Source organism: Notamacropus eugenii, chromosome 5, assembly GCF_028372415.1.
Source record: "Notamacropus eugenii isolate mMacEug1 chromosome 5, mMacEug1.pri_v2, whole genome shotgun sequence".
NCBI classification, from domain to species: Eukaryota; Metazoa; Chordata; class Mammalia; order Diprotodontia; family Macropodidae; genus Notamacropus; species Notamacropus eugenii.
This window is the reverse complement of record NC_092876.1, coordinates 56938474-56963458: the sequence shown is the minus strand read 5'-3', so window position 1 is coordinate 56963458 and position 24985 is coordinate 56938474. Positions and strand designations below refer to the sequence as shown.

Sequence of the window (24985 nt, the reverse complement as noted above, 5' to 3'; positions counted from 1 at the left end):
GACATGAGACATCCCAGGGCTGGAGAAACAGACTATGGTTGCAGAGAGGATGTAGGATTTGTAGTCACCTTTGTACATGACAAAGGACACTTAGTTTGCCAACTGAGAGATTCCAAGCCTTCCACCAGACACTCACCACGAACAAGAGAGTAAATACAGGGCTTTGGTCATTTGGGCACCGAGAGGCAGAGAAACAAACACAGCCTAGAGCCCTCAGGCCCACATGGCTAAAAGGCTGAAATGACCAAGAGACCCCCACATTCCGAATCCAGTGTCATCATGCCAATTCATCAGCTAGCAAAGAGGAAGGTCACCCAAGGAGGAGGCAGGAGGGAATGGACCAGGTGACAGCTAGAGGAATAGGGAAAATAGTCATTGGCTCCAAGCAAAAGGACAACAGGACACTGCCCTCCCTAAAGAAATGGGCAGCCACCTCCAGAACAGTTGTGTGTGCCGGTCTCTGAGCATTCATTTCTGATACCCATCCCCTCCAACCTCAATGTTGTCCTGCCTCCTCCTTGACAACCTATGTCCGAGCTTATGAAGCCAGAGTCAAAACTCCCCTCCTCCAGAAGTCCCCTTGGAGGAGTCCATCCACATACCACGCTAATGCTGCTTCTCCTCCCCAATCCCAGCAGCTACTCAGATGTTAAATTTTGCTTGTTTTGGGCATATATTGAAATCCTGGCACTCTCCCTCCTCCACTCTGACTACTGACCTCCCTGGCTTCCTTTAAGTCCCAACAACATCCCACCTTCTACAGGAAGCCTTCCCCAACCCCTCTTAATTCTAGCACTTTCTCTCTCTTCATTATTTCCTATTGATCCTGTAGACAACTTGCTTTGTATAGTATATATTTGTTTGCATGTTGTTTCCCTGCCCCCATTAGACTGCAAGCTCCTGGAGGGCAGGGATCATCTTCTGCCTCCTTTTGTATCCCAGAGCTCGTACATGCCTGGCACATAGTACATACTTAATAAATGGGTAATGAATTGAATTGAATTGAATGGACTTGGGCAAGTAAGTCACTGTTTGTCTCCAAGCCTCAATGCCTTCCTCTACAAACTAATGGATGACCACCAGCATGATCTCTGGGGTCTCAGCACTAACTCCTAGCATCACTTCTTCTTGAGATACCAACAATCTTGAGGGCTGAGACCAAGTGTGGTGCTGTTGTGGATCTGCAGCCAAGAAGTTGTTGTTGCTGTAAAGTCATATCCAACTGACTTGGATTCAGATCCCTCCTCTGACACCAACTAACTTATGGGACACCATGGACAAGCCATGTCAGCTTTCTGAACCTAGGTTTAATTACCTAAAATGGAGCTAATAATACCTATAGGATCCACCTCCCAAGACTGTTCTGAGGCTCAAATGAGATCAGGTCTTTTATAAAATGCTTTGCAAGCATTTCTTATTGCTTCACCAACCCAATTATCTTTGGAACACACTTGGATGCCTGGATTCAGTCCCTAGGCATTAAAATTCTGGGAGGATAGAAAGACAAGCTAGAGCGTGTCCAGAGGTGGGCAACTGGAATTTTGAAAGGCCTAGAGATAATGCTAAAAAAAGATTCTTTGAAGAGCCTGGGGGTGGTTAACCTAGAGGATAGAACACCTAGTTAGGGTTGGTTAGGTGATCAAGAGAGGGCATCATGCTTTTCAAGGATTTAAAGGCTACCATTGGACAAAGGGATTAGAGTGATTTTGCTCATACCCAGGAGGCAGAACAAGAAGCAATGACATAAAAGAGGGGACACTGGAAAAGGCATGGAATTCAAAAGTCAGAGGCCCTGGGTTCAAACCTCACCTGTGACATTTACTGCATCATCTTGGACAAGTCCCTCAACCTCCCTTGTTTTTTTTTTTCTTCATCCATAAAATAAGGGGACTGGACAGGATAGCTTCCTAAAACTCTAGACAAGAGACATTAAGGGATGGGAGGGAGGGTGGGCCTAGAGACAGGTATATATCTCCATCAGTGCTCTATATTTGACTTACTGGGAGGGAAGTCTATAACCACTAAATTTCATTTAGGTGGTGGTAAATCATCAATAGAACTCCTCAAGAAAGGTTATGACCCCTTACTGGAGAGGTCATAGAGGGTTCTTACTTGGGGACGAGTTGGGCTAACTGTATTCTGAGGTCCCATGAAACTAGGTTCCAATGACTATTTTTTCAGTACTTATAAATCCTAGTTATGAACTCAGAACATAGAGGAAGAGAAAAGGTATGGGACTTCCCTGATACAGGGAACTCCCATATAAGAAGACTCCCTCCACCAGAGCAAGATGGCACCCTCTCCCCAATTTATAGTCTTAGAGAGCTGCCATGAGTACAAACAGTTGAGTGACTTGTCTAGGGTCTTACAGCCAGTACGAGTTTAAAGCAGGATAAAGGAGGTATTTAATAAATAATTTCTTCACTAAGGCAGAAAAGTTACTTTCATTCCAATAGGCCTGGAGGAAAGACAAAAGCGATGTCACTAACGTGACTGAATTAAGCCTTACTCTAAGAGAAGTTGATTAGGCAAGGAATGAGCCCACGAGCTCCAGGAGACAGCTTCCATAAATCCAAGGATTCTCAACTTTTGGGAGACAAGGGGCTATTTTTCAACTACAGAGGAGGAGGTATAGAGACAGGAAGTAGTTTGGAAATAAGGGTGGAATTATGGACAAAGGAACGGGCTCCATTCTCGCTCTGACTCACTGAGAGGCAAGCACAGTACATAAAGAGGGCTAGAACTAGAGTCAGGAAGACCTGGGTTCAAATCCTGCCTCTGGCACTTTCTAGCTAGGTGACCCAGGTCAAGTCACTTATAATCTTGTAAACCTCAGTTGTTTTTGAAAACGAGGGGGTTGGATTAATTGCTTCCTTCCATCTCTAAATTCCATGCTTGACTTTGAACAGCTGCTGCCCTACTCTGGACCTCAATTTTCTCATCTATAACATGATAGGGTTGGCTTCAATGATTCCTCCCAACATCTCCCATTCTAGCCCTCAATCCCATGATTTAGGTTAACTGGGCATGACTTAGGCATGATCATGATGGGCTCTAGAATGAGAAGGACCTTGAGAGGTCATGATTAGATTATCCCTTTGTTGGACTAGCAGCCCCTCATTTTATAGCTAGGGAAACAGAGCAGCCAAATCTACTGATGGGGAGCCCTTGCCCTAGAGAGGAGGCAGTAGGGGGCAGCAGAAAGAGCACTGGCATCAGAGGTCCTGGATTCAAATCTTGCCTCTTTTGCTTACTGCCTGTGTGACCTTAGAGTAAGTCATTTAACTCCCCTTTTACTTCATTTCCTCTTCTATAAATTGAAGAAGTTGAATTCCCTGATCTCTAAAGTCCCCTCCAATTATTCAGCCTCTGAGGCTACACTCTCTAATGTCCTTTCCACTTCTGAGATCCTGTGGGTAATAGGGTTGATCTTTGTTATTGTTCAGTTGTGTCTGACTCTTCATGATCCCATTTAGGGTTTTCTTGACAAAAATACTGGAGTGATTTGCCATTTCCTTCTCCAATTCATTTTACAGATGAGGAAACGGAGGCAAACATGTTAAGTGACTTACCCAAAGTCACAGAGCTAGTGAACATCTGAGGCCATATCTGAATTCAGGTTTCCCTGACTCAAGACCCGGTGCTATAGCCACTGCTCCCCTCAGTTGCCCAACAGAGCTGACCTAGGAAAAGGTTAAGGCTGGGTACCTATCCATGCTTTCCACACACTCCCTACTTTTCCAGCCAAACTGGCAGTCTGAGGCCTTAGACACACTCCCCACCCCAATTCTACCATCATACCTGGAAGGGCCATCTTAATCTATTTCCCAATGGTCTCACTTCCATCCAAACCACTTTGCTCCAACTCCCTTCTGTGAGTCCTTTCTCTCTATTTAAATATAAGTTGCTTAAAGGCTAGGATTGCCTTTCTTTTTCTATTTGTATTTCCAGTGCTTAGCATAAGTCTTAGTGTAAGTCTTTAATAAATTTAAAGGCCTTTTCATTCATTCACTCATTTATTCCTCCTCCTCATTGGCCTGGCCCCAATCTTCCCTCATGCCCCTGATGCCAATTGACCTACCTTGGGCTGGAAAGACACTCGGTGCTTGGTGGGCTCCACTTCTGGTTTAACCTCTTCCTCTCCAGACTCTTCACTGTAGCTCTCAAACTCACTGGAGCTCCAGCCTAGGTCTTCTGAATCCCTTGGGCCCCCTTCTCTGTGGACATTCTCATAAATCAGGCTCCTCTCTGACCCTGAAGACCAACAGAGGATGGAAAGGGGCTAAGCATGACTGGGGAGCCTGAGGGCTTGGAAATCTTAAAGGGGGTTACTTCGAACCAAGCTTCTTCACAGGTTGGCAGATTATTCATTAGAACTGAAAGGTCCAGAGGCAGAGGGGCTCATAAGAGCCATCAAGTTTAATCCAATCCCCTCACTTTACAGATGGGGAAACTAAGAACAAGAGAAGTTGTGACTTATCCAAGGTAACAATAACACTGTCAGAGTAGCAGCTGAACCCAGACTTTGCAGTCAATTCTCTTTCTACTGCATCTAACCTCCTCCCCTCACTTCTGAAATAGGACACTGAGATTTATAGAGATGAAGGCTCATATTCCTGAGTTCAAATCCAGTTTCAGACACTTGTGTGACCCTGGGCAAGTCCCTTCACCCTTTTTGCCTTGGTTTCTTTGTCTAGAGAAGGAAATAGCAAACCACTCCAGTATCTCTGCCAAGAAAACCCCAAACGGGGTCACAGTCAGACAAGACTGAAAAACAAGAGACCAGATAGTCACCTGCTAAGCCTGAAACCAACCCCTTCCCCCAAGCACACTCATATATTTATTTTCAAATGAGGTAATATTTGTAAAGCACTTAGCACGGTGCTTGGCACACCATAGAGTAGGTGCTATATAAATGCTCATCATCATCATCATCATCATCATCATCATCATCATCATCATCATCGTCATTATTTTACTGAAACGTTTAAGCACACACTTGGCCATATGGATGTCCCCAGAAGAGGGAGCTCCTACCCTAATATCCTCAAGCCTGTATTCTCTCAAGGCAGGGATACAAGCTGAGATCCACTTCTACAGTTGGCTCTTTTCATTGGGAGATCCCACTAGGATGGAAGCAAGGCAGAGAGAAGGAACACTAGAGAGGACAATACTCACACACACTCATGAAGACGAAGAAGGGGACTTCCCCTTCCCACTACTATCCCCAGCCCTACCAACCAGGGAATTATAAAATCATAAGATTTTTTTTTTAAGCTAATAGGGATCATAACAAACATATAGTCCAACAAGATTATTTTACAGATAAGGAAACTGAGACCTAAAGAGGCCAAGGAATTTTTCCCAAGGTCATGGGGTAAGTTAGTGTTAGAACACAGAATGGCAGAATTTGGGTATCATTTAGTCCAAACTTCAAATTTTACAGATAAGGAAACATGTCTATGGGAAGCAGATTGTCTAATATCACACAGCAAGTCAGGGGCAAAGTCAAGACTAGAAATCAGGTTCCTGATTTCCAAGTATTCTTTCTACCATACACCCTTCAAGTCCCAGATAAAATTCTACCTTCTACAGGTAGTGTTTCCCAATGCCCCTTAATTCTAGTGGCTACCCTCTGCTATTTCTAATTCATCCCATCTATGTTTTCCTTGTACATGATGGTTTGCATGTTGTCTCCCCATTAGATTGTAAGTTTCTCGAGAGCAGAGACTGTCTCTTACCTTCCTTTGTATCCCTAGTGCTTACCAGATAGTAGGTTCTTAATAAATGTTTATGCCTAATCAGCTTAAATTTCCAGCAAAAGAGAACTGTTCTTATAGGAATTCAGACTTTAGGTCAGTTGATCTGATGGGAAACCAACAATGGTGAGCACCTGCTCACACCCAGAGCCATTTCTGGCTTTACTTCTTTTGTAGGTATTTGAAAAAAAAAAAAGACAAGGTGATCACTAAGAGCCAGCATAGGTTCAGACAAGGATAGGGGATATCAGACTCACCTTGTTTCCTTTTTGGACTGATATAGGCATGGGATTATAGATCTAGAGCTGGGAGGTACCTTAGAGCCCATCTAGGCCAATATCTCTCATTTTACAAAGAAAACCTGTGGAATAGAGGTCAAGGTCACACAGGTCATATCAGAGCTGGGATCTGATGATACCCAGTTCCTCTACTTTCTAATACAGTACTTTTTACATTTTATGACTAGGTGGTACAATGGATAGTCCCGAATTCAGAGTCAGGAAGACCCAGATTCAAACTCTGTCTCAGACACTTATTGGCTGTGTAACCCTGAGCAAGCCATTTCACTTCAGTCTGCATCAGTTTCCTCATCTGTAAAATGGAAAAAACAAGTGTCTATCTCTTCCTGGGGTTGTTGTGAGAATCAAATAAGATAATGTTTGTGAAGCATTTTGCAAACTTCAAAGTACAATATAATTGTTAGCTACTGTTATCATTATCCTGCCTCTGCAGAGTTTACCTAGAACTTTTTAGCAAAGCATTTCACAAAGTCTGTCATGGACTATTCTGGTGGATCAGATGGAGAAATGGGGTCTAGAAAAGGAGGACAGATAGGAGACTCAGAAATGGTTAAAGGGCAGAACCCGGAGTCTGATCACCAATCTGTTAATGTCAGTTTGGAGGGAGGTCTCTAGAGAAGTGCCTCAAAGATCTCTCCTTAGACTATGTTTAATAATGACTTGAGGGAAGCTCATCATATTTATGAATGATGAAAACTAGGTAAGACCAATGGGAATGCCCACTGACTTCCTAGACAACAGAGGGTAGATCCAAAAATATTGCAGAAGACTTAAGTATGAAGTCAAGTCAGAAAGAAAGAGAGAGAGATAAAGAGGGTGAGAGAGTGAGAGAGAGATTAGAGGAAGGAAGAAAGAAAAAGAGGAAGGAGGGAAGGAAGGATGGATGGATGGATGGAAGGAAGGAAGGAGGGAGGGAGGGAGGGAGGGAGGGAAGGAAGGAAGGAGGGAAGGAGGGAAGAAAGGAAGGAAGGAAGGAAGGAAGGAAGGAAGGAAGGAAGGAAGGAAGGAAGGAAGGAAGGAAGGAAGGAAGGAAGGAAGGGAGGAAGGAAGGAAGGAAGGAAGGAGTCAAATCCTGGCTTTGGTCCTTGGTGACCTTGAGCAAATCATCTCCCTTTTATAGCCTTCAGCTTTCTGACTTGTAAAATGGGGCTATTGGAATCGGTTACTTCCAAGGTCTCTTCCAGTTCTAAATCCTATGGTCCTATTTACTGACAGGAAGGGAAGGGGAAGGAATGCACACTTATATATCCCTTACTATGTGCTAAAGCACTTTATAATGATGATCTTATTTTATCCTCACAACAGCCCTGGGAGGTAGGGGCTATTATTATCACCCCCATTTTACATTTGAGCAAACTGAGGCAAACAGAGGTTAAGAGCCTTGTCTGGGGTCACAGCTAGTAAGTGTCCAAAGCCACATCTGAACTCAAGTCTTCCTAACTCTAGACCCAGAACCCAACATCTCAAGACTTTTGTTGTTTCTTTGAAAATGAGACTAAATTTATTAAGCCTGTGGAATTAAAGTATAACTTAATCAAATTAAGGAAATTTTAGCTCACACTTATACAAATGATTACTCTTCAAAATGGTGACTCATTCATTCAGAGAGCTGCACATCTTCCAACACTGAATCATTCGCCCTGGCCACTGCCATCTGACCATGTGAGGAACCCTGGGCCTTGCCATCCTCCCTACAAATAAACCTTAAGGGCCAGCAGGCCCATCCAACGGCCCAAAGTTGAACCCTCCAGTATATGAACCCTTTAGAAGGTGAACTCTTTGGGAGTGGGGACACCTTGATTTTCCATTTGCACCATGGTATGTGGCACACTAAAGTAAGCACCTAATAAATGCATATTTCATTCCTTCCTTCATATTCCTGGTAGGATGTATGTCATACTCATATATATATATATACATATATATACATATATGTGGGGGGGTTGTATGTGTGTGTGTATATATATATATATATATCATACACACGCATAGAGAGAGAAAAAAGAGAAGAGAGAGAGAGAGAGAGAGAGAGAGAGAGAGAGAGAGAGAGAGAGAGAGAGAGAGAGAGAGCAGGGACAAATATGATATGCAGGCAGAGAGAAGACACTGGAAACCTGAAATATGATAGTGTCTCTGAGAAGACTGGATGGTTCGATCAAAAACTCTTTACTCAGGTCCCAAGGACCCTTTCTCCAGCACCTCAGTATTAAAGCCCTGCCCGTGCATCCCAGAGGGCTCCAAGGTAGCAGGGTTCTGTCTAGCTGCCACGACCAGCAGCCACACCTTCTCTTCCCAGCCCTCCACCAGCCAGTGGCCCCGCCAAGATGGGCAGCCCTCATCTCCCTTCTGGTCCAGATGGTCAGCCTCACAGAGTAGGCCCCTCCCCAGACGCCACCTCCCACCTAGGGAGAGGAGGCACTGTGTCAGCAGAAAAAAAAAATCAGTAATTTAATTAAAGATTCGCTGACAGCCCAGCCTTGTGTTGATGAGAAGGTTTAGGGAAAGTTTTAAGAACAATAAAATAACCAAAGGTCGCATGGTGACTTCTCTAGCAAAGTCACTGGTTTTCTGAATCATTCACCCTCTTCCTCCCACCTTCGGGTCTCAGGCTTCATTGTTCTTTGTCTGTACCTTTAAGGTCCTAACTAGTGATGGTCTGGCAATTTGAAGAGGGGTGGGGTGGGGAAGGACATCTTCACATTTCCCTTCCACCCTGTGAGCTCCATTCAATTCAGTCCAAGATTTATCACTCACTACGTTCAAGGCTCCGGGAAGGTGGGGACCAGATCTCAACTAAATTTCAAATCTCTTCTCAGAGATTACAATAATCTACCTGAGTGTGTCCCTCAAAGTTATCTTCCTTCTGTTCTATGTGTATCGTATATGTAATGTACCTGTTTACATGTTGTCTCCTGATTTTATGTGTGTCCTGCCTTCTGATGACATAAAATAGCATTTATATTAATATACATACATGTATCTTTATGTTTCTATATACATACGCATAAATATATTTATACATACATTACGTGCACTATGTATTTACATTTTGTTTCCATATGCCTGTGTATATACATATTTATTTGTATATGTATAATATATGTATTTATATACCCATACATATGGGTGTATATAAATATAGTTGGCGGGGAGGGTTCCCTGATAGAATTGAGCTCCTTAGAGGCAGGCGCTGTCTAGCTTTTGGCTTCTGTCTGCCCAGCTAAGGCACATGGTAAGCACTTCTAAAAATGCTTGTTAATTAATTTACAGGCTCATTAAGAAATAACTGTGAGATGAGACGTATTGTGATGCTCACTTTGCAGAGGAGAAGGGAAAGGAATGAGTATTTATTAAGCACCAAGTGTGTGCCCAGCGTTGTGCTAAGCACTGAAAGAACCACAGCAGCCACAGTCGCACCCTCTGGAACATTGTTCTGGGACTAGTTTGGGGAAACAGCACTGGACCTCAAGTTACAAAGGACCTGGGTTAGCTCCCTACTTCTAGTAGCCTCTGCTTTTCAGTTATGTGACTGGGAGAAAGTATTTCCCATCCATTTCCTCCTTTGCTACATCTGTGACCCTGGGCAATGCCCTTACCCTGTTTGCCTCAGTTTCTACATCTATAAAATGGGGATAATAACAGCTCCTACCTCCCATGGTTGATGAATCTCAAATGAGATAATATTTATAAAGTGCTTAGACCAGTGCCTGGTACATTTATATAGGATTTACATAAACATCAGCTGGCTATATGGGGATAGTAATCCCTGAAGTTCCTACAGATTCAGTATGAGGTTCAAATATCAGTCTGCACTGCCCTTTGCCTGTCTTATTTCCTCATAGAAATGGAACATTTTGTTATCACATTTTGATGTTCAATCATTTTCAGTCCTGTCTGATGGTGACCCCATTTGGGATCTTCTTGGCAGAGATACTGAACTAGCTTGCCACTTCCTTCTCCAGATCATTTTATAGATGAGGAAACTGAGGCAAACAGAGTGAAGTGACTTGCTCAGGGTTACACAACTAGTAAGTGTCTGAGGTCAGATTTGAATTCAGGAAGACCAGTCTTCTGGACTTCAGGTCCAGCATTCTATGCACAATGGCACCACCTGGCTTCCCTGTTATCACGTATGGCTCCCTATTGGTCCACTGTCACCATCAGGCATATAGAAGACTACTTTTATTTGCTTTAGGTCACATGGACCTTCTAGATGAGTGGTCAAACTCAAGGTTCACTGGTTGTAAGCCCTTAGGGGCTGAACCAGATTAAAATGTAACTGGAAAATGTTTAACAAAATAAAAATACAACTCAACATAGATGTTGTTCATTTGTGGTTCTCTACGTCAATATGTTACCTGCAAGGATCCATTTCTATTTGAGTTTGACATCACTCTGATCACTGAGTTCAATGACTTCATTTTACAAAAGAGGAAACTGAGATCCTAAAAGGGGTAGTGATTTGGCCAACATGATTCAATTAGTAAATTGTAAATTAGTAAATTGGTCAACATGACTCAATTAGCAAATAGGAGTTAGGATTCCAACCCTGGTCTTTCCCTCCAAGTTTACTCCAACAGTCAAAAAACACATAGGCCTGATATTTAAGTGGGAGCCCCGTGGTCATCTCTGAAAATGTCCAACAGAGAGAGGACAGATAATGACGGTAATCATTATCATGAACACACTGATAATCACCATTAAAGTTCACATCTATAAAACTTTGGAGTTCACAAAGTACTTTTCTTTTTCTAGATCTGTGGTTTCACTGGTAGAGGAATTATTTGTAAACAAATCCCTTCTCCCAATGCATGTCAGGCAGGGTCAGTGAACAAACATTTTATTAAGCACCTACTGTATGCCAGGAAGTGTGGTAAGCACCAGGCATCCAAAGACAGGAACAAAAGTCTTCCTGTGCTCATAGAGCTCGATCTACTAGAGGAGGCCACATGCAAACAGCCATGTACAAACAAGTGTCAATCAGGATATGGAGGTAGGAGAAGGCACAGCATTGACAGGGGTCAGGAAAGACTTCCTGTAGATGGGATTTTAAGCAGGGACTTGAAGGGAGCTAATTGTTCTCCAGCTTCTGGTCTTACAGAGGAGCCCAGAACATTGGGAGTTAAATGACCTATTCAGGGTCATACAGACAGTATATGCAAGAGACAGGACTTAAACCTAGGTCCTCATGAGTCTGAGGCTGGCCTTCAGTCTTCTCCTCTTGGTTACCTCTCTATGAAGCGATTTCCTTACAACAACCCAGTGAGCTGTGCAGGGCAGGCACCCTCACTTCCACCTTACGGGAGATGAACATATCTAACTTCATGTGTCTGGCATATGTCAGTGCAGGAAACTGAACCCCAGTCTCCCAAATCCCTCTTTACATGGTCATCTCAGGTATAGCCTCTAAAAGAACATGTTAGAGACTAGGCTTCCAAGACCATCAACTAAGTGTGTAATGAATGACTGACCAACAGACCTTTGCATTCCCAGGACAGCTTGGGAAAAAGAAGTCTTAGGTGAGGGTCATTTAACCTTTTGGGTGTCATAGACCCCTCTAGCAGTCTGGTGAAGCCTACAGATCCCCTCGAAAAGCAATGGTCTTCAATGCACAAACTAAAATACACAAGATTAACAAAGGAAATCAATTATAATGAAACTTAGTTATCAATTTTTTTTAAAGCAAATTCTCAGATCTTGGGTTAGGAACCTCTGTTCTAGGTCCTGAAAGGACTTATAGCTTTCTCTCTTTTACATCTCATTAAGGATAGAAAGAAGGTCATACTGACAGCAGCCAGGGCTTGGTTGTCAGAAGTCCTGGATTGAAATCCCAGCTCTGTTACTAACTATAGGTGAATCTAGGCAAGTTACTTCACCAGTGATGGTCTCAGTTTTTCCCTCTGTAAAATGAGAGGTGGACCAGATGGAGTGAGGTTTATCCTAAGACAGTCAATGTGCTGGGTTACTTCCTAGAGCTGACATTGCCTTCTAAGGTTCTTCTTAGCCCTTTCATTCTCTGTTCTACAGATCCACCCAGTCCTGACATTTTGTGTTCTATGGATCCTCCAGCTCTGATCGAGGTTCTAAGGGTCTTCACAGCTCTGACATCCTGGATTCTAAAGGCCCTTCCAGTTCTGACATTCTCTGTTCTAAGGGCCTTCTCAGCTCTGACATGCTGTGTGGTAAGGGCCCTCCCAGCTCTGACATTCTGTGTTCTAGGTAACATATAGCACACTGTAACATGAGGATAACAGCAGCACCTACCTGCACTGAGATAATATGTGTAAAGCCCCTAGCCCAGTGCCTGGCACACCACCAGCACTTAATAAAAACTAGGTATCACCCTCATCACCATTCTTATTAAAGGTCTCTTCAAGCTCCGCTGGGCTCAGAATTGACACTGGATGAATGAACTAGACGTGATTTTCCAAACAAGGTGAAGAGGCCTCAAGGTGAGAGCAGGGACAGGCCCAGGCCCAGGAGAGCCCTCCCAAGTCAGCCCCTTCCTCCAGCCCCAAACGAGTCTCAGCAGACCATACCGTGCTTCTGAGAGTCCAGGTTCTCACAGGGCACGTCATCGTAGATCACATCTTCTTCCAGGATGGGGAAAGTGAAACGGTCAACTAGAGCGAGGAGAGAGAGGGAGGGACAGGGGAGAGACACAGAGGCAGAGAGAGGGGGAGAAAGAAACATCAACCCAGAACCAACCCTGGCCCACTGCTGGGGAGGGACCCTTCAGGCTGCCCTCAGGCCCACACCAGCTGCCACCTCCCACCTTGCTGGAAGCCAAAGCACCAGCTGCAGCCTGAGTTTCCCTCCAAATGACCTGACATCAGTCATCAGTAAGTCCTGAAGGCTTCAGGAGAAGAGAGTGGGAAAGGAGGGAATGAGAGAGAGAGAGAGAGAGGGCTCACTATAATGGCTATTAGCTAAATTGCCTCTCCTCCCTGCCCCCCATCTCCTCTGCAGTCAGGCATCAGCTATCAAAGCCTGCCCCACCCACTTTCCTTCCTGCAGTCTAGGAGCAGCTTCCAGCCTAGCCAGACATCGGCAGAGCCTCAGAGCTGCAGGTAGAGAGGGTCTCACAAGAGACCAGCAAAGAAGCCCCCGGGAGGCTCCAGGCCACCCTCCCCAGGACTGAGTGCTACATAAGGGGGAGTGGCTAAAATTGCTTGCAGAAATGGACCCAGACAGAACCAGCCCCGCCTCCCAGGACAGCACTGCAGAGGGAGACTCCTCTCCACATCCCAAGGTAAGCTGGGCTTTCTTGGCACACTGGGACAATAAAGTCCAAGTCATTTCTTAACCAGGCTTAGATAGTACTACAGGATGATGTTCCTAAAATCATAATCCCCCCAAAGGGCCCACCCACCCCTCCAGCTCTCTCATCAATGGGGCAATGGTCCATTCTGTCTCTGCCAAGGGACAAGATTCAGAAAAATATAGGGAACTAGCTGTCCCCCCACACCCTCTGTCATCATTACTACCATCTTAGTCTATGATTCTGTTGGTCTATAGTTCTATAATTCTATGGCATAATGGCCAGTGGTCCTTTAGCCCCATGGCTGTGAGATCCAATATTCATATGGCCCTCAGGCTCTAAGGCCCAGTGGTGATATGGTCGATCTTCTCTCGTTAAGGATACCCTCTGATAACTCTTACAGGTACCTTTCTTTATCAGAAGTCATACAGAATCCTATCCCCAGAGCTGGAATCCTAGTTTTGTTCCCATTGGCTCAGAGATAGAAGCTGGCAGCTCCATCCCCTTTCAAGAGAAAGCTTCTTATACACTTGGGGTCTCCCCTACCTTCCAATCCTAAGGAAGCCCTACCTCGGCGAGAGCTCTTCCGTTTCCAGCTAGAACGCCGAATCCCAGCTCCCACAGGTTCCCCATTGCTCACCACCGCCAGGATCCTGCAGGGAAAGACATACCACAAGATTGGAGAGGGGAGAAAATAGTCTGAGCCAGGGAACCAGGGCAGGGAGTCAGTCACCCCACCCATCAAAGCCAGGCCACCAACAAAGCAAGGAACAGAAATCAGGGGACCCGACTCCAGGTCCAATGTTGCCAGGAACTCATTCTGTTACCTTGAGCAAACTTTACCTTCTAGGGCCTCTGTTTCTTCATGTGTAAAATGGGGATAATACTGCCTGCTGGACTCACAGGATGGTGTTTCATATAACAATATACATGAAAGTTCTTTGGAAAGTATAAAGTAAATGGGCACAAAAGACCCTGTTATCCCCCTTAGCTATAACTTAATTGTCTTCCTTAGGTCAACTCAAGACTCACCATCCATCCACCCATCCATCTACTCATTCACTCATTCAACAAACAATTATTTTGCACCTACTGGGGCAATGGGTCAACATGGCGGATAGACAGAGCCTTTGCAAAGGATTTGGAAAAGGTCACTGGATGATGAAACATGGTTGGGTCCTGGCCTGCACCACAGAGGAGGGGCACCCACACTTGGTGAGAACCCATAATCATTAATGTGTCAAAAAGACCATTGTATAATGCACTGGGAGAGACACACAGGAAAAAGCAAGGTCTGGTCCCCAACCCTAAAAAGCATATAAAGAAAAGGGATGAACAATCATTTATTAGGTAGGCTTGGAGTCTGAAAGGCTCCGATTCATATCCTGCCTCAGACAATGAGTAGTTGTGTGACCTTCCCTGTGACCCCCAGCCCCGGCAAATCACCACTGTCTGACTCGGTTTCCTTCGTAAATGAGGAAAATAATAGCACCTATTTCCCAAGGTTGTTGTGGAGATAAAATGAGGTAATAATTGAGCTATTGTGAGATGTTAATTACAATACATATCACTATTATGAGATAATCAATGCAAAGCACTTTCCAAGCTGAAATGGCTACCTATTAGCTACTAATGCATTAGGCACTGAGGATTCAGAAACAAAAGAGAAGCCAACCTCCAAAAGGTCACATTCACTTAGGAGGAGATGGTACAAAGAAAGGAGTAGGAGTTGGTCCAGAGAAGCACAGAGATGGTGCAGCACTGTCATACCCTTTCCCAGTAGCCATGAGAGTGTGAAGCCTTTTCCTGATTCTCCTCCCCTATCCCTCAAAAAAAAAAAATTCCTTTCTATTTATTGTGCATGTACATACTTTGCAGACTGATATATGTACATGACAGAATCTAAGATCCTTGAGGGTGGGGACCGTCATTTTTTGTTCTTTGCCTTCTCAATGCCTAGCACATCGTTTAGTCGTTTTTCAATTGCGTTCAAATCTTTGTGACTCCATTTGGGGGCTTTCTTGGTATAGATACTGGTTTGCCATTTCCTTGCCCAACTCATTTTAAATGGAGGCAAATAGTGTGGAGTGACTTTGCCCAGGGTCGCACAGTTAGCAAGTATCTGAGGCTGGATTTGAACTCAGGTCTTCCTGACTCCAGGCCCAGAACTCTATCCACTGCATTACTTAGCTGCCCTGCCTAGCACATAGTAGACTTCTATAATCAATTATAGTTGAACGATGGTTTGATGAATCAATGATGGTTCCCTGAGCAAGATCAAGTGATGGACTATGGAGGTCAATGGTGGTAGGAAATCAGCAGGAAGCTGGATGCCCTTTCAAGCTAGACGGTTGACAAAGCATGGCCTTGGGTGACTGAGATACACAAGCAAGGTTCCTCTCACTTACCATCAATCAGAAGAGCTTAGCACAAGAACCAATAAAATAACACAGTCTATGAAGTGAGAGAATCTGATTTAATGGGCAGAGGGAAGAGCACGGAGTCAGGAAAACCTGGGTTGGAATCATTCCCTCTTACTCCTACAGGCTGGGTGACCTTCGCCAAGTGACCACCCTCAGAGCCTTGGGAAAACCTCAAGAACCTGCCTTCAAGTCACACAGAGCTCTGGATTCGATTAACTGGCTTTCTGAAAGACTTCCCATTGGCTCAGAAGCTGAGAATTCCTCCTGACAAAAATCACAGATCCCATCATATTCACTCATATATCATCGAGAATGATCTAATAATAATAAATCCTATCTTTATAGTACTTAGATTTGCCAATTCCCCTTTCTAAAAAAGACCCTAGGTAAAGCAAATATTATTTATTGTCTCCATTTTATAACAAAAATAATAGTAATAACTATTTCTATAATGCTTTATAGTTTATAAAATGCTTTCTTCATAAGAATTCCCTGAAACAGGTTCATTTTACAGATTAAAAAACTGAGGCTTGGAGGAGTTAAATGGCTTTGGGCCTCTTCCTCTCTCTGGATATGCTACTTTCTGTAAAATGAGGTAGGAGGAGGCGACCTCTACCGATCCTCTGTCCTTGACTTGCCAACAAACACACAGCCATACCAAGCCTACCTTCACTCTTCTCCCATCTTTTTAACTCCTTTTAGGGTATAATCTTCCCCCATTAGAAAGGAAGTTCTTTGAGGGCAGGGGCCCTCTCTTTATTTTCACTTGAGCCTAACAATAATAAGTCATTGATAAATGCTTGTAGCTTTGCCTGGATGGATTTGAATCCAGGTCATGGAACTGGGGGATTTAAATTTGGAAGGGACCTTAGGGATCAAATCAAGGGAAGGTCACACATATTTACCAATCACCTAGGGTTCTGGTCAACTAGTCCAGATTCCCAATGCCTTGTCCATCCATAATCACTCAACTCTTAAGTGTCTGGGGTCAGCATGTGAACCCAGGTTTCCAGATGTTAATTGCATTATATCACCATGTGCTTTGGTGGGGAAAGCACCTGCTTTCTGAAGTTATAATAAAACCTGAGGTTGAATCCTGAGAGTCACTTACAAAGTATGACCATGACAGTCCATTAATTTTGCAAATCCTCAGTCTCATCATGAGGGGACTGGATTGGAGGATTCTTAAAGGAGATAGCTGTCCTCCTGGACACCCTCCTCAACCACTACAATGGACACAGGGGGATTGCCCCCTCACCCTCCTCCACAACTCCACCTCCAGCTGGATGACCCCTTCCCCCATGCTAGTTCAGGAAATCTTTATGTAAACTTCAGTACCCTCCCTCCTCCTCTAGCACCCCTTCTGGAACCCAGATGAAATTAACTCTGCCACTGTTCCTGGATGGAATATTATCAATTACTCAGCAGAGGTCTTACTAAGATCAAAGTGCCTTGGCGGCCACCCCTCTCTTAAGTGAGTACAATTATCCCTTCCACATCACTGGGGTTAGGGACATGGTGCCACCCTGAGTTGGAAAATCCAAGTAAAAATTTTTGGTCCTCCCAGCAATGGGGAAAGTCACAATGTGAAAGGGATAACTGTGGTTTCCCCCAATAAACTGTAAGTTCTTCTCCTAAGCAAGGAAAACCTTTTCTTTTGAACTTGTAATCCCAATGGTTAGTCCAGTACTTAGCACACAGTGAGTGACTGATAAATGCTTCTTCCTTCATACAAATAGGAATTGGGGTGGGGGTAATGCAAGGACTGGGACCTGTGAGTTCATCAGGGTAGGGAACTCCCCACAAGAATACTTCCACCACAAACTGCAGTAATGTTGTTTTAGAGAATTACACTGAGACATACCCATGGTGAGCCAGCTTCATTACTGATCAGGATTTGAATCCAGGACTTCCTCCTGCCAGCTGCCGATTCATGAAGTCACTCTGACTCTCAAAGAAGACATTCGCACGATAAATATAATGTGTAGAGAAAGAAGAGGGACAGAAGAGGAGCGCAAAGTACCCTGAGATGAGAGGAGGGGAGGCCAAAGTAATTACAACTGCCTTGAAAGTTTTTGAACTACTTTATAGGCATTGGTTCACTTGGCTTTCCTTCCCAGCTAGGGGGGACCAGTATAAATGCTCCCCACTGGGATGACCTGGAGGAGTAGCCAGTGTTCTAGTGAATGAGGTGCATGGACTGTGTGAGTCCCAAGGAAGGAGCCTATGCCTACCTGGAGCTGTGATGCATCTGAAGGGACGAGTGCCTGAGTAACTCAGGAAAAGGGAGAGCCGTTCGCCCCTGCCACAGGCCCCTATGAGTCAGTGGGCTTCCCTTTGGGCAGCAGAACAAAGACTCACCAAAGCAGGGGATCTTTACCTCTTTTGGTTCATGACCCTGGGGAAGCCGATGGGAGGCAGCTGGGGGACCCAGCGAGTGGGTAAGAGCCCTGGGCTTGAATATTGATCCCTCCCTAGCTATGAGACACTGGGCAAATCACTCAAGTTCTGCCTGTCTCAGTTTGCTCATCTGTTAAATGGTACCCTACCTCTGAGCATAGTTGTGAGGATCCAACAGGCTAACATTTTTAAAGTGCTTTGCAAACCTTGAAATGCTAGTTATCACCATTATTATTAATATTTTTTTATGTTGAGGTCGTCTCCCCCATTAGATTATGAGCTCCTTGAGGCCCAATACCGTGGGGGTTTTTTAACTTTCTTTGTATCCCCAGTGCTTAGCACAGTGCCTGGTATACTGTAAGTGATTAATAATGCTTGTTCACTGACTGACTTCCCTACCAACAGCAGTGCAGTGAGCAAAGCGCCGTGTAAGTTATAAAGAGATAGGGAAAAGAAAGTGGCCACTATTAGGCTCTAGGGGCAAGCCCTTCTTATTCCTGGACAGCTAGGCTCACCACTTAGTGGTCATGGGATGGCAGGGTGGAAAGGGAGGGAGAGAAAGGGATGGGGCTCTGGCTGCCCATTTGCTGAGCTCCCAGGGGAGCCATATGGGCTGCTTCCTCCCCCACAACATCCAGCTGCAACCCATGAGGCCCCACATCATTAAGGAGTCCCACTGGGCAGCCTCCTACTTGGAGGGGCTGGAGTTTCCCACCACCAAACACAGAGGGAGGGAGCTAGACCATTCCAAGCCAGACCTGTGTGAATTCCTCTGCGTATGGCTCAAAGTCCCAGGCCCTCTCCCCCTGGACATGCAGAATGAGGAGAAACAGAGGCCTTGTCTGCTGGGCTAGGGTAAGTCTTTAGCATCCAACTCAAGCATCCCCTCCTCAATAACCTCCAATAGCTCCCTATAACCTGGGGAACCTGCAGTCTTAAAACCACATGTGATCCTCTAGGTCCTTGGGTGATGCCTTTTGACTGAGCCCAATTTTTATGAAACAAATCCTTTTATTAAGGGAATTTGTTCTGTGAAGTTTGACTATTATTATTCCCACTTTACAGATGAGGAAACTGAGGCAAACAGGGTTAAGTGACTTGGCCAGGGTCATACAACTAGGAAGCATCTGAGGCTAGAGCAGAACTCAGGTCTTTCCAACTCCAGGCCCTGTACTCTATTGTATGCACCACCTAGCTTCTCTATAATAACAAGAGCTAGCATTTATACAGTACTTACTATATACCTCATACTGCACTAAGCACTTTACAAACCTTCACTACAACCCTGGAAGGTAGGTACCATTATCCTCATTTTATAGATGAGGAAAGCAAGGTAGGGGTGAAGTACTCTGCCTGGGATCGCAGAGCTGGTGAAAGTGTCTAACACTGGATTATGAATGAACTCAGGCCTTAATGACTCCAGGCACAGCACCCTCTGCACCATGGCACCAACTAGCTGTGAATACTGACTAGGACTGTAATATCCCATGCTGAGAGCAAGTCTTTTCCACCTATCTCAGTTTTCCTCATCTGTAAAATGGGTTTAATTAAAACATCTAATTTAAAGAGTATTTTTGAAAGCATTCCAGTGAGACAACAGATACAAAGCACTTTGTAAACCTCCAAGGGTTACTACATTATATAAACTGCCAGCCATCTGATATTTTAGACCTTCTTCACAGATCCAGGATGAGTTCAATATTTTGGTGATTACAGCAAGAACAGTCCAGGTACAGAGACATGCATGAGGCCCCAGTGCACAAAATAACCTTGTAGTGTGCCCTGCTCCCCACCATTCCTTTACCACCAAGACTCTCCTCAGATGATGGCTTCTAGGCTCACCCAAATTTCTAGGGGTCCCCTGACTTGGAGACTGAGCTGCCCTCCCTTCATATCCCATCCCATTCTATACCCCTTGCCACCCTCTGTGCCCACTCCAAGATTCAGCACCTACCTGCATGCCTCACAACTACCTAGATGGCTGCAGCAGAGGCTCCAGGACCATATTTCTGATCAATGCCAAGATCACTGGGTCTACATGCCAGCAAAGACTGAACTACATGTACCTAGTCCAGAGTCTCTGCCCTGCAAGCCCTAGGCAGCATGCTGAGGCTGGGCTTTCATGCCCCCTTTCCCTCTCCTCTAACCAAAAGAGCTTACTTTTCCTCTGCTGCCCAGCTCCTGACTAAGGGAGTCTGTGAACTTGGCAGTGGGGGCCAGTAATTGTCTCTCTGAGCAAACACTCCTTCTCCAACTCCTCCCCAAAGACTCCAGATAATGGAAGTGCTATCAAAGCAATAAAGAGCCAGTATTGCACGCTTATCTGGGCTTCCTTAAAAAACAGCAATCTCCCCTCCTCTAGAGGAGGGTTAGGAAACACTGGCCAAGGAAACAACCTGACAACTCCTTACATCTGGTGGCGGAAGGAGCCCCTGCCTCCTACCACAGATAGGAAAGCACAGATAAGGCCCTGCCTCTTTAGCTGAGATGAGCCATCAGAGTAAGTCCCTTCCAGGCCATGAATCCAACGGTTTTCAAGGTAAAAGTGATTTTATTCATATAAACCAGAACACAGCCTGAGGTCATCAGGATCCAAAGACAGACAAGAGCCCTAACCAGCCCTACCTTAAAGGCATTGTGGTGCATGCAATAGAAAGAGAATTGGCCAATCAGCCAGAAGACATGAATTCAAATCCTCCCTAGGAAACTAGGCAAGTCACTAAAACCTCTGAGCATCAGGCTACAAATTACAGACAGACAAATTGTGTGTGATCTGCCTTGGGAAAGCTCCCACACTAAGGAAGTAACTGGCCGTTGCAAATGTTAGGTGTGGAAGAGATCTGTGGGGAGGAGACGAAAAACATGTGGCTGGACTCCATAAATACCTCAGCCTCCATTAGCATAGCAAAGGCAAAGGAGCTCAAGACTCCCTCCTTCCCCAGTCATCTGGAGCAGCCCGACCAACCTGGGCCTCTTACCCTTCCTTGCATACACCCCTCCAGTGCCCATCTCTGGCTCTCCGCACCGACTGTCCCCTATGTTTAGACTCCACCCATTAGTCAATAAATACTTATTAAGGCAATAAACATTAGTAATGCATGACAAGCGCTGTGCTGAGTGCTGGAAGGCTCTCCCTTCTTACCTCTGATCTTTTACATTCCTGTAACTTTCTACCAAAGGCCACAGCCTCCCTCTACCACATCCCCACAAAATCCCTCCTCACAAACTGGCTGAGTAGGCTAGTAAATAGAAGCACAAGCCTTCTGTTGTCATGACAACAGAATCTTCCCTCTACGCATTCATAGGATGCCAAGGAGAGGTCTAGGACTCGACCTCATTGGTGCAGACAGCAAGGAACACTACCGATAAGGGAATGTTTTCTCCACATTTTCCTGAGTGTCAATTCTCAGGACTGGGAGGAGCTGGGAGGGGTCTGACTGACCAAAGAGCTCATCGTACCTTGGATTCTTTTGAGGGCTGAGTAAGAAGGTCATGGGGACAGCCTAGTCCTTTAAGGGAAGAGGACAGAAGAATGGGAAAAAGACAGACAGAGGAGAGAGAAAATGAAAGAGACAGAGACAAAGAGAGAGAGAGAAAGAGGGAGGGAGGGGGAGAGAGAGAGCAAGAGAGAGAGAGAGAGAGAGAGAGAGAGAGAGAGAGAGAGAGAGAGAGAGAGAGAGAGAGAGGAGAGAGAGAACTCTATCTCTAACTTTCTCTTCCCAACTCTCTCCTTCTTGATTACCAAAGTAGTCCCAGGCTTGGGAAACTCTATATTTGAGCATGTGCCTTCTTTTCCAACTGTCCTATCAGAGCCCAGGAAGAGGGAAGTGATAGAAATAGGAATATAGAAGAGTAAGGAAGGTCCCAAGGAGATGAGATCTCAGATCCAGGCATAAGGGTAAGCCTTGAAAGAGGAGAGGGCCAGCCCTGAAGTCAGGAGGACCTTAGTTCAAATCCAACCTCAGACACTTCCGAGCTATGTGACCCTGGGCAAGTCACTTAACCCCAATTGCCTCTAAAAAAAAAAAAAGAAAGAAAAGAAGGAAGAAAGAAAGAAGGAAGGAAAGAAACAAAGAAAGGAAAAAAGGAACAAAGAAAGAAAGAAAAAGAAAGAAGAGGGGGCCCTTCCTGAGTCCCCTAATTCAATAGTGGGAAAGGACCCAAGGCCATCCAGTCCAACCCTACCCCTAGAGAAGGGAAGTAACTTGCTCCAAGTCACAAGGGGACTTCAGCCACCATATTGATGTTCCTTCAAACTTACCTTCCAATGCCTCAGCCTCCTTAAATCCCATAGCCTACCCCTTCCTTCCACCTCAGCTCCTCACAGGGATGGTCACATACTGCATCATCATTTCTCTTAAGTGTTCACACCTTAAAAACTCTGACATTCCTCTAGTTCACCATGACCACTTAGTATGCCCTCTCCCTAGGCCTAACCCCATTCTTCACCCTCAAAGAGACCTCCATCACCCTACCCTCACTACTTTCTGTGGCCTTCCCCCCCCCTTTTCTTTCCTTCCTCCTCTCTGATTTATATTTTCTAGTCAGTCAATTCACCACCCTCTACTCTCAAACTGCTTCTCCCTTTGCCTATGACTGCTCAGCCCTTGCCATACCTCAGCCTTGGCCCATCCTCATAAGTTGCCCCCTCCAAGAACACTCACTTTCTCCTTAATACACTGGAAAAAGTCACATAAGGGGACTTACAGAGGACGATTAAAGGGAAGGCTTTAACGATAGCATTGTCTCTTACTCTGTGGCGAAAACTGAGGTTATTTGACACGTGTTCCTCCTTTTCTCCTCTTCCTCTCCAAGACCCTTGACATCATCCACCATTCTCTTCTTTCCATCAGTCTCTGCCAATCAGGCCAGCCCCTCCTCTACACCTGCCCTTGATCCCATCCTCACCACCTTCTCCAGCAGACTTGCAACCTCAATCATCCTCTCTCCCCCAATCTTCAGTCTCTCCCTAGCTCTCCATTCCTTCCCCATAGCCTTCAAAAATGCCCAAGGATTTTCCTTCTTTATAAAACCTTCCCTAGATTCCCCCATGCCCTCAAGCTATCCTCCTATATCCCTCCTTCCTTTCTGAAACTTATTGAAAAAACATTCACTTCTTCTCCTTTCCATAATTCCTGACAATCTCACTTTTGACCTGATAATTCAATTAAAACTATTCTCTCTAAAGTTACCAATCATGTCTTAATTACCAAATCTGAAGATCTTTCTTCAGTCCTCATTCTTTTTTTTAAACTCTATTGCATCTGGTGTTGCAATCAATAGCTACATTATCAACAAAAATGTTGAAAACCCTGCAATCTCCCTAGGCATCTAACCACTGTTTCTTAGTGTTCTTTGGATAGAGCACTGAGACTGGAATCCAAAAGACCTGAGTTCAAATATGACTTCTGGAACTTAACCTCTGTTGAATAGTAATAATTGATAACAGCATTTTATTGAGCATGATAATGCTCAATATGTGCCAGGCCCTGTGCTAAACACTTTTCAAATATTATCTCACTTGATCTTTACTATAGCCCTAGGAGGTAAGTACTGTTTTATCACCATTTTACAGTTGAGGAAAATGCGGCAGATAGAGGTTAAGGGACTGACCCAGGGTCACACAGCTGGTAAGTGTCTGAGAAGGGACTTGACTCCAGGCCAGTGTTCCATCCACTACACCACCTGGCTGCCTCACTGTATGCCTTAGTTTCCCTCAACTGAAAAAATGGAAATAACACCAGCTACCTCACAAAGTCATTGTGAGGTTCAAATGAGACATTTGTACAAGCACTTAGTACAGTGCCTGGTACATAGTAGGGGCTATATAAATGTTAATCCCTTCTTCCCTCCCTCCCCTCCTTCTTTACTGACTCATCAGCCCTCCCTCCCTCAAAACAAAGTCAAGTGCAAGTCATGTCATCATTTCTCTGATGGCGTGGTCTTCCTCGGCAACAAAGGACAAACACACTGACCCATTACTCAAATCGTGAACCCTAACTATGGATGTTCCCCAGAGCTTTGTCCTAGGTCTCTTTCTATGAAGTCTCTCAGTGACCTCATCACTTCCCATGCATTTAATTATCAACTCTAAGTCAATCAGGCAGTTAGGAAGTGAACAGAACACCAGGGCTAGAGTCAGGAAGACCTGAGTTCAATGTCAGCCTCAGACACTTCCTATCTATGTGACCCCGGGCAAGGCACTTCACCCTGTTTGTTCTTCATCTGTAAAATGAGCTGGAGAAGGCAATGGCAAAGCACTCCAGTATCCTTGCCAAGAAAACCCCAAATGAGGTCAGGAAGAGTCAGATGTGACTGCAATGACCAAATAGGAACAGCTCTGTCAATCATTCACAGCTCTGTATACTCAGTCCTAGCTTCTCCCTAGAGCTTCAGTCTTGCATCATCAATTGCCTATCAGGCATTTAAAACTGTATGACCTAGAGACCTCTACAGACCATCATGTCCAAAACAAACTCATTATTTTCCCTCTAAACCTTCCCCTGGTCCAGATGTCCCTTTTCCTATCAAAGACTCCCAGGTTTGTAAGCTTGGTATGGATATATGTGTGCATGTATGTGTATGTAGGTATGTATATATATGAATATATATGTGTATATATGTATATGTACACATATATAACGTATATAATAATGCATGTATATATATGTATATCAATTATATTTTTCACTCCCACCTCCCCTCCATATCCAATTAGTTTCCAAACTTAGTTGTTTCTACCTCCACAACTACCTCTGCAGATTTTGAAGACAGTCCTTTCTCTCTACTCACACAGCACCACCTTAATCCTCATCATTCTTTGGTCTAGATTACAGCAAAGAA

At 44.7% G+C, this 24985-nt stretch overlaps 1 protein-coding gene and 1 long non-coding RNA gene across 15 annotated transcripts in view; one reads left to right on the top strand and one right to left on the bottom strand.

The window, feature by feature from the left end:
* The window catches only part of ARHGEF10L (Rho guanine nucleotide exchange factor 10 like), a 250377-nt gene that overhangs the window by 116469 nt on the left and 108923 nt on the right, over positions 1–24985 (bottom strand). For 7 of the 14 annotated variants that reach the window (XR_011967038.1, XR_011967037.1, XM_072609073.1 and 4 more), the window contains exons 5-7: positions 13866–13972; positions 12598–12681; positions 4082–4254 (exon numbers count right to left, since the gene is read on the bottom strand). Coding sequence is in view for 12 of the 14 variants with exons in the window: in XM_072609073.1 (XP_072465174.1) it covers positions 4082–4254; positions 12598–12681; positions 13866–13972 (364 nt within the window). In the remaining 2 variants the exon portion in view is untranslated. Of the gene's footprint in view, positions 1–4081; positions 4255–12597; positions 12682–13865; positions 13973–17606; positions 22175–24985 lie in introns of those variants that run through there. The other 7 variants (XM_072609081.1, XM_072609082.1, XM_072609083.1 and 4 more) reach the window with 4 other exon arrangements.
* On the top strand, positions 12909–16089 carry LOC140504287 (uncharacterized). The gene is made up of 3 exons (XR_011967039.1): positions 12909–13310; positions 14335–14534; positions 15866–16089. It is a non-coding gene; the product is annotated as an uncharacterized lncRNA (long non-coding RNA).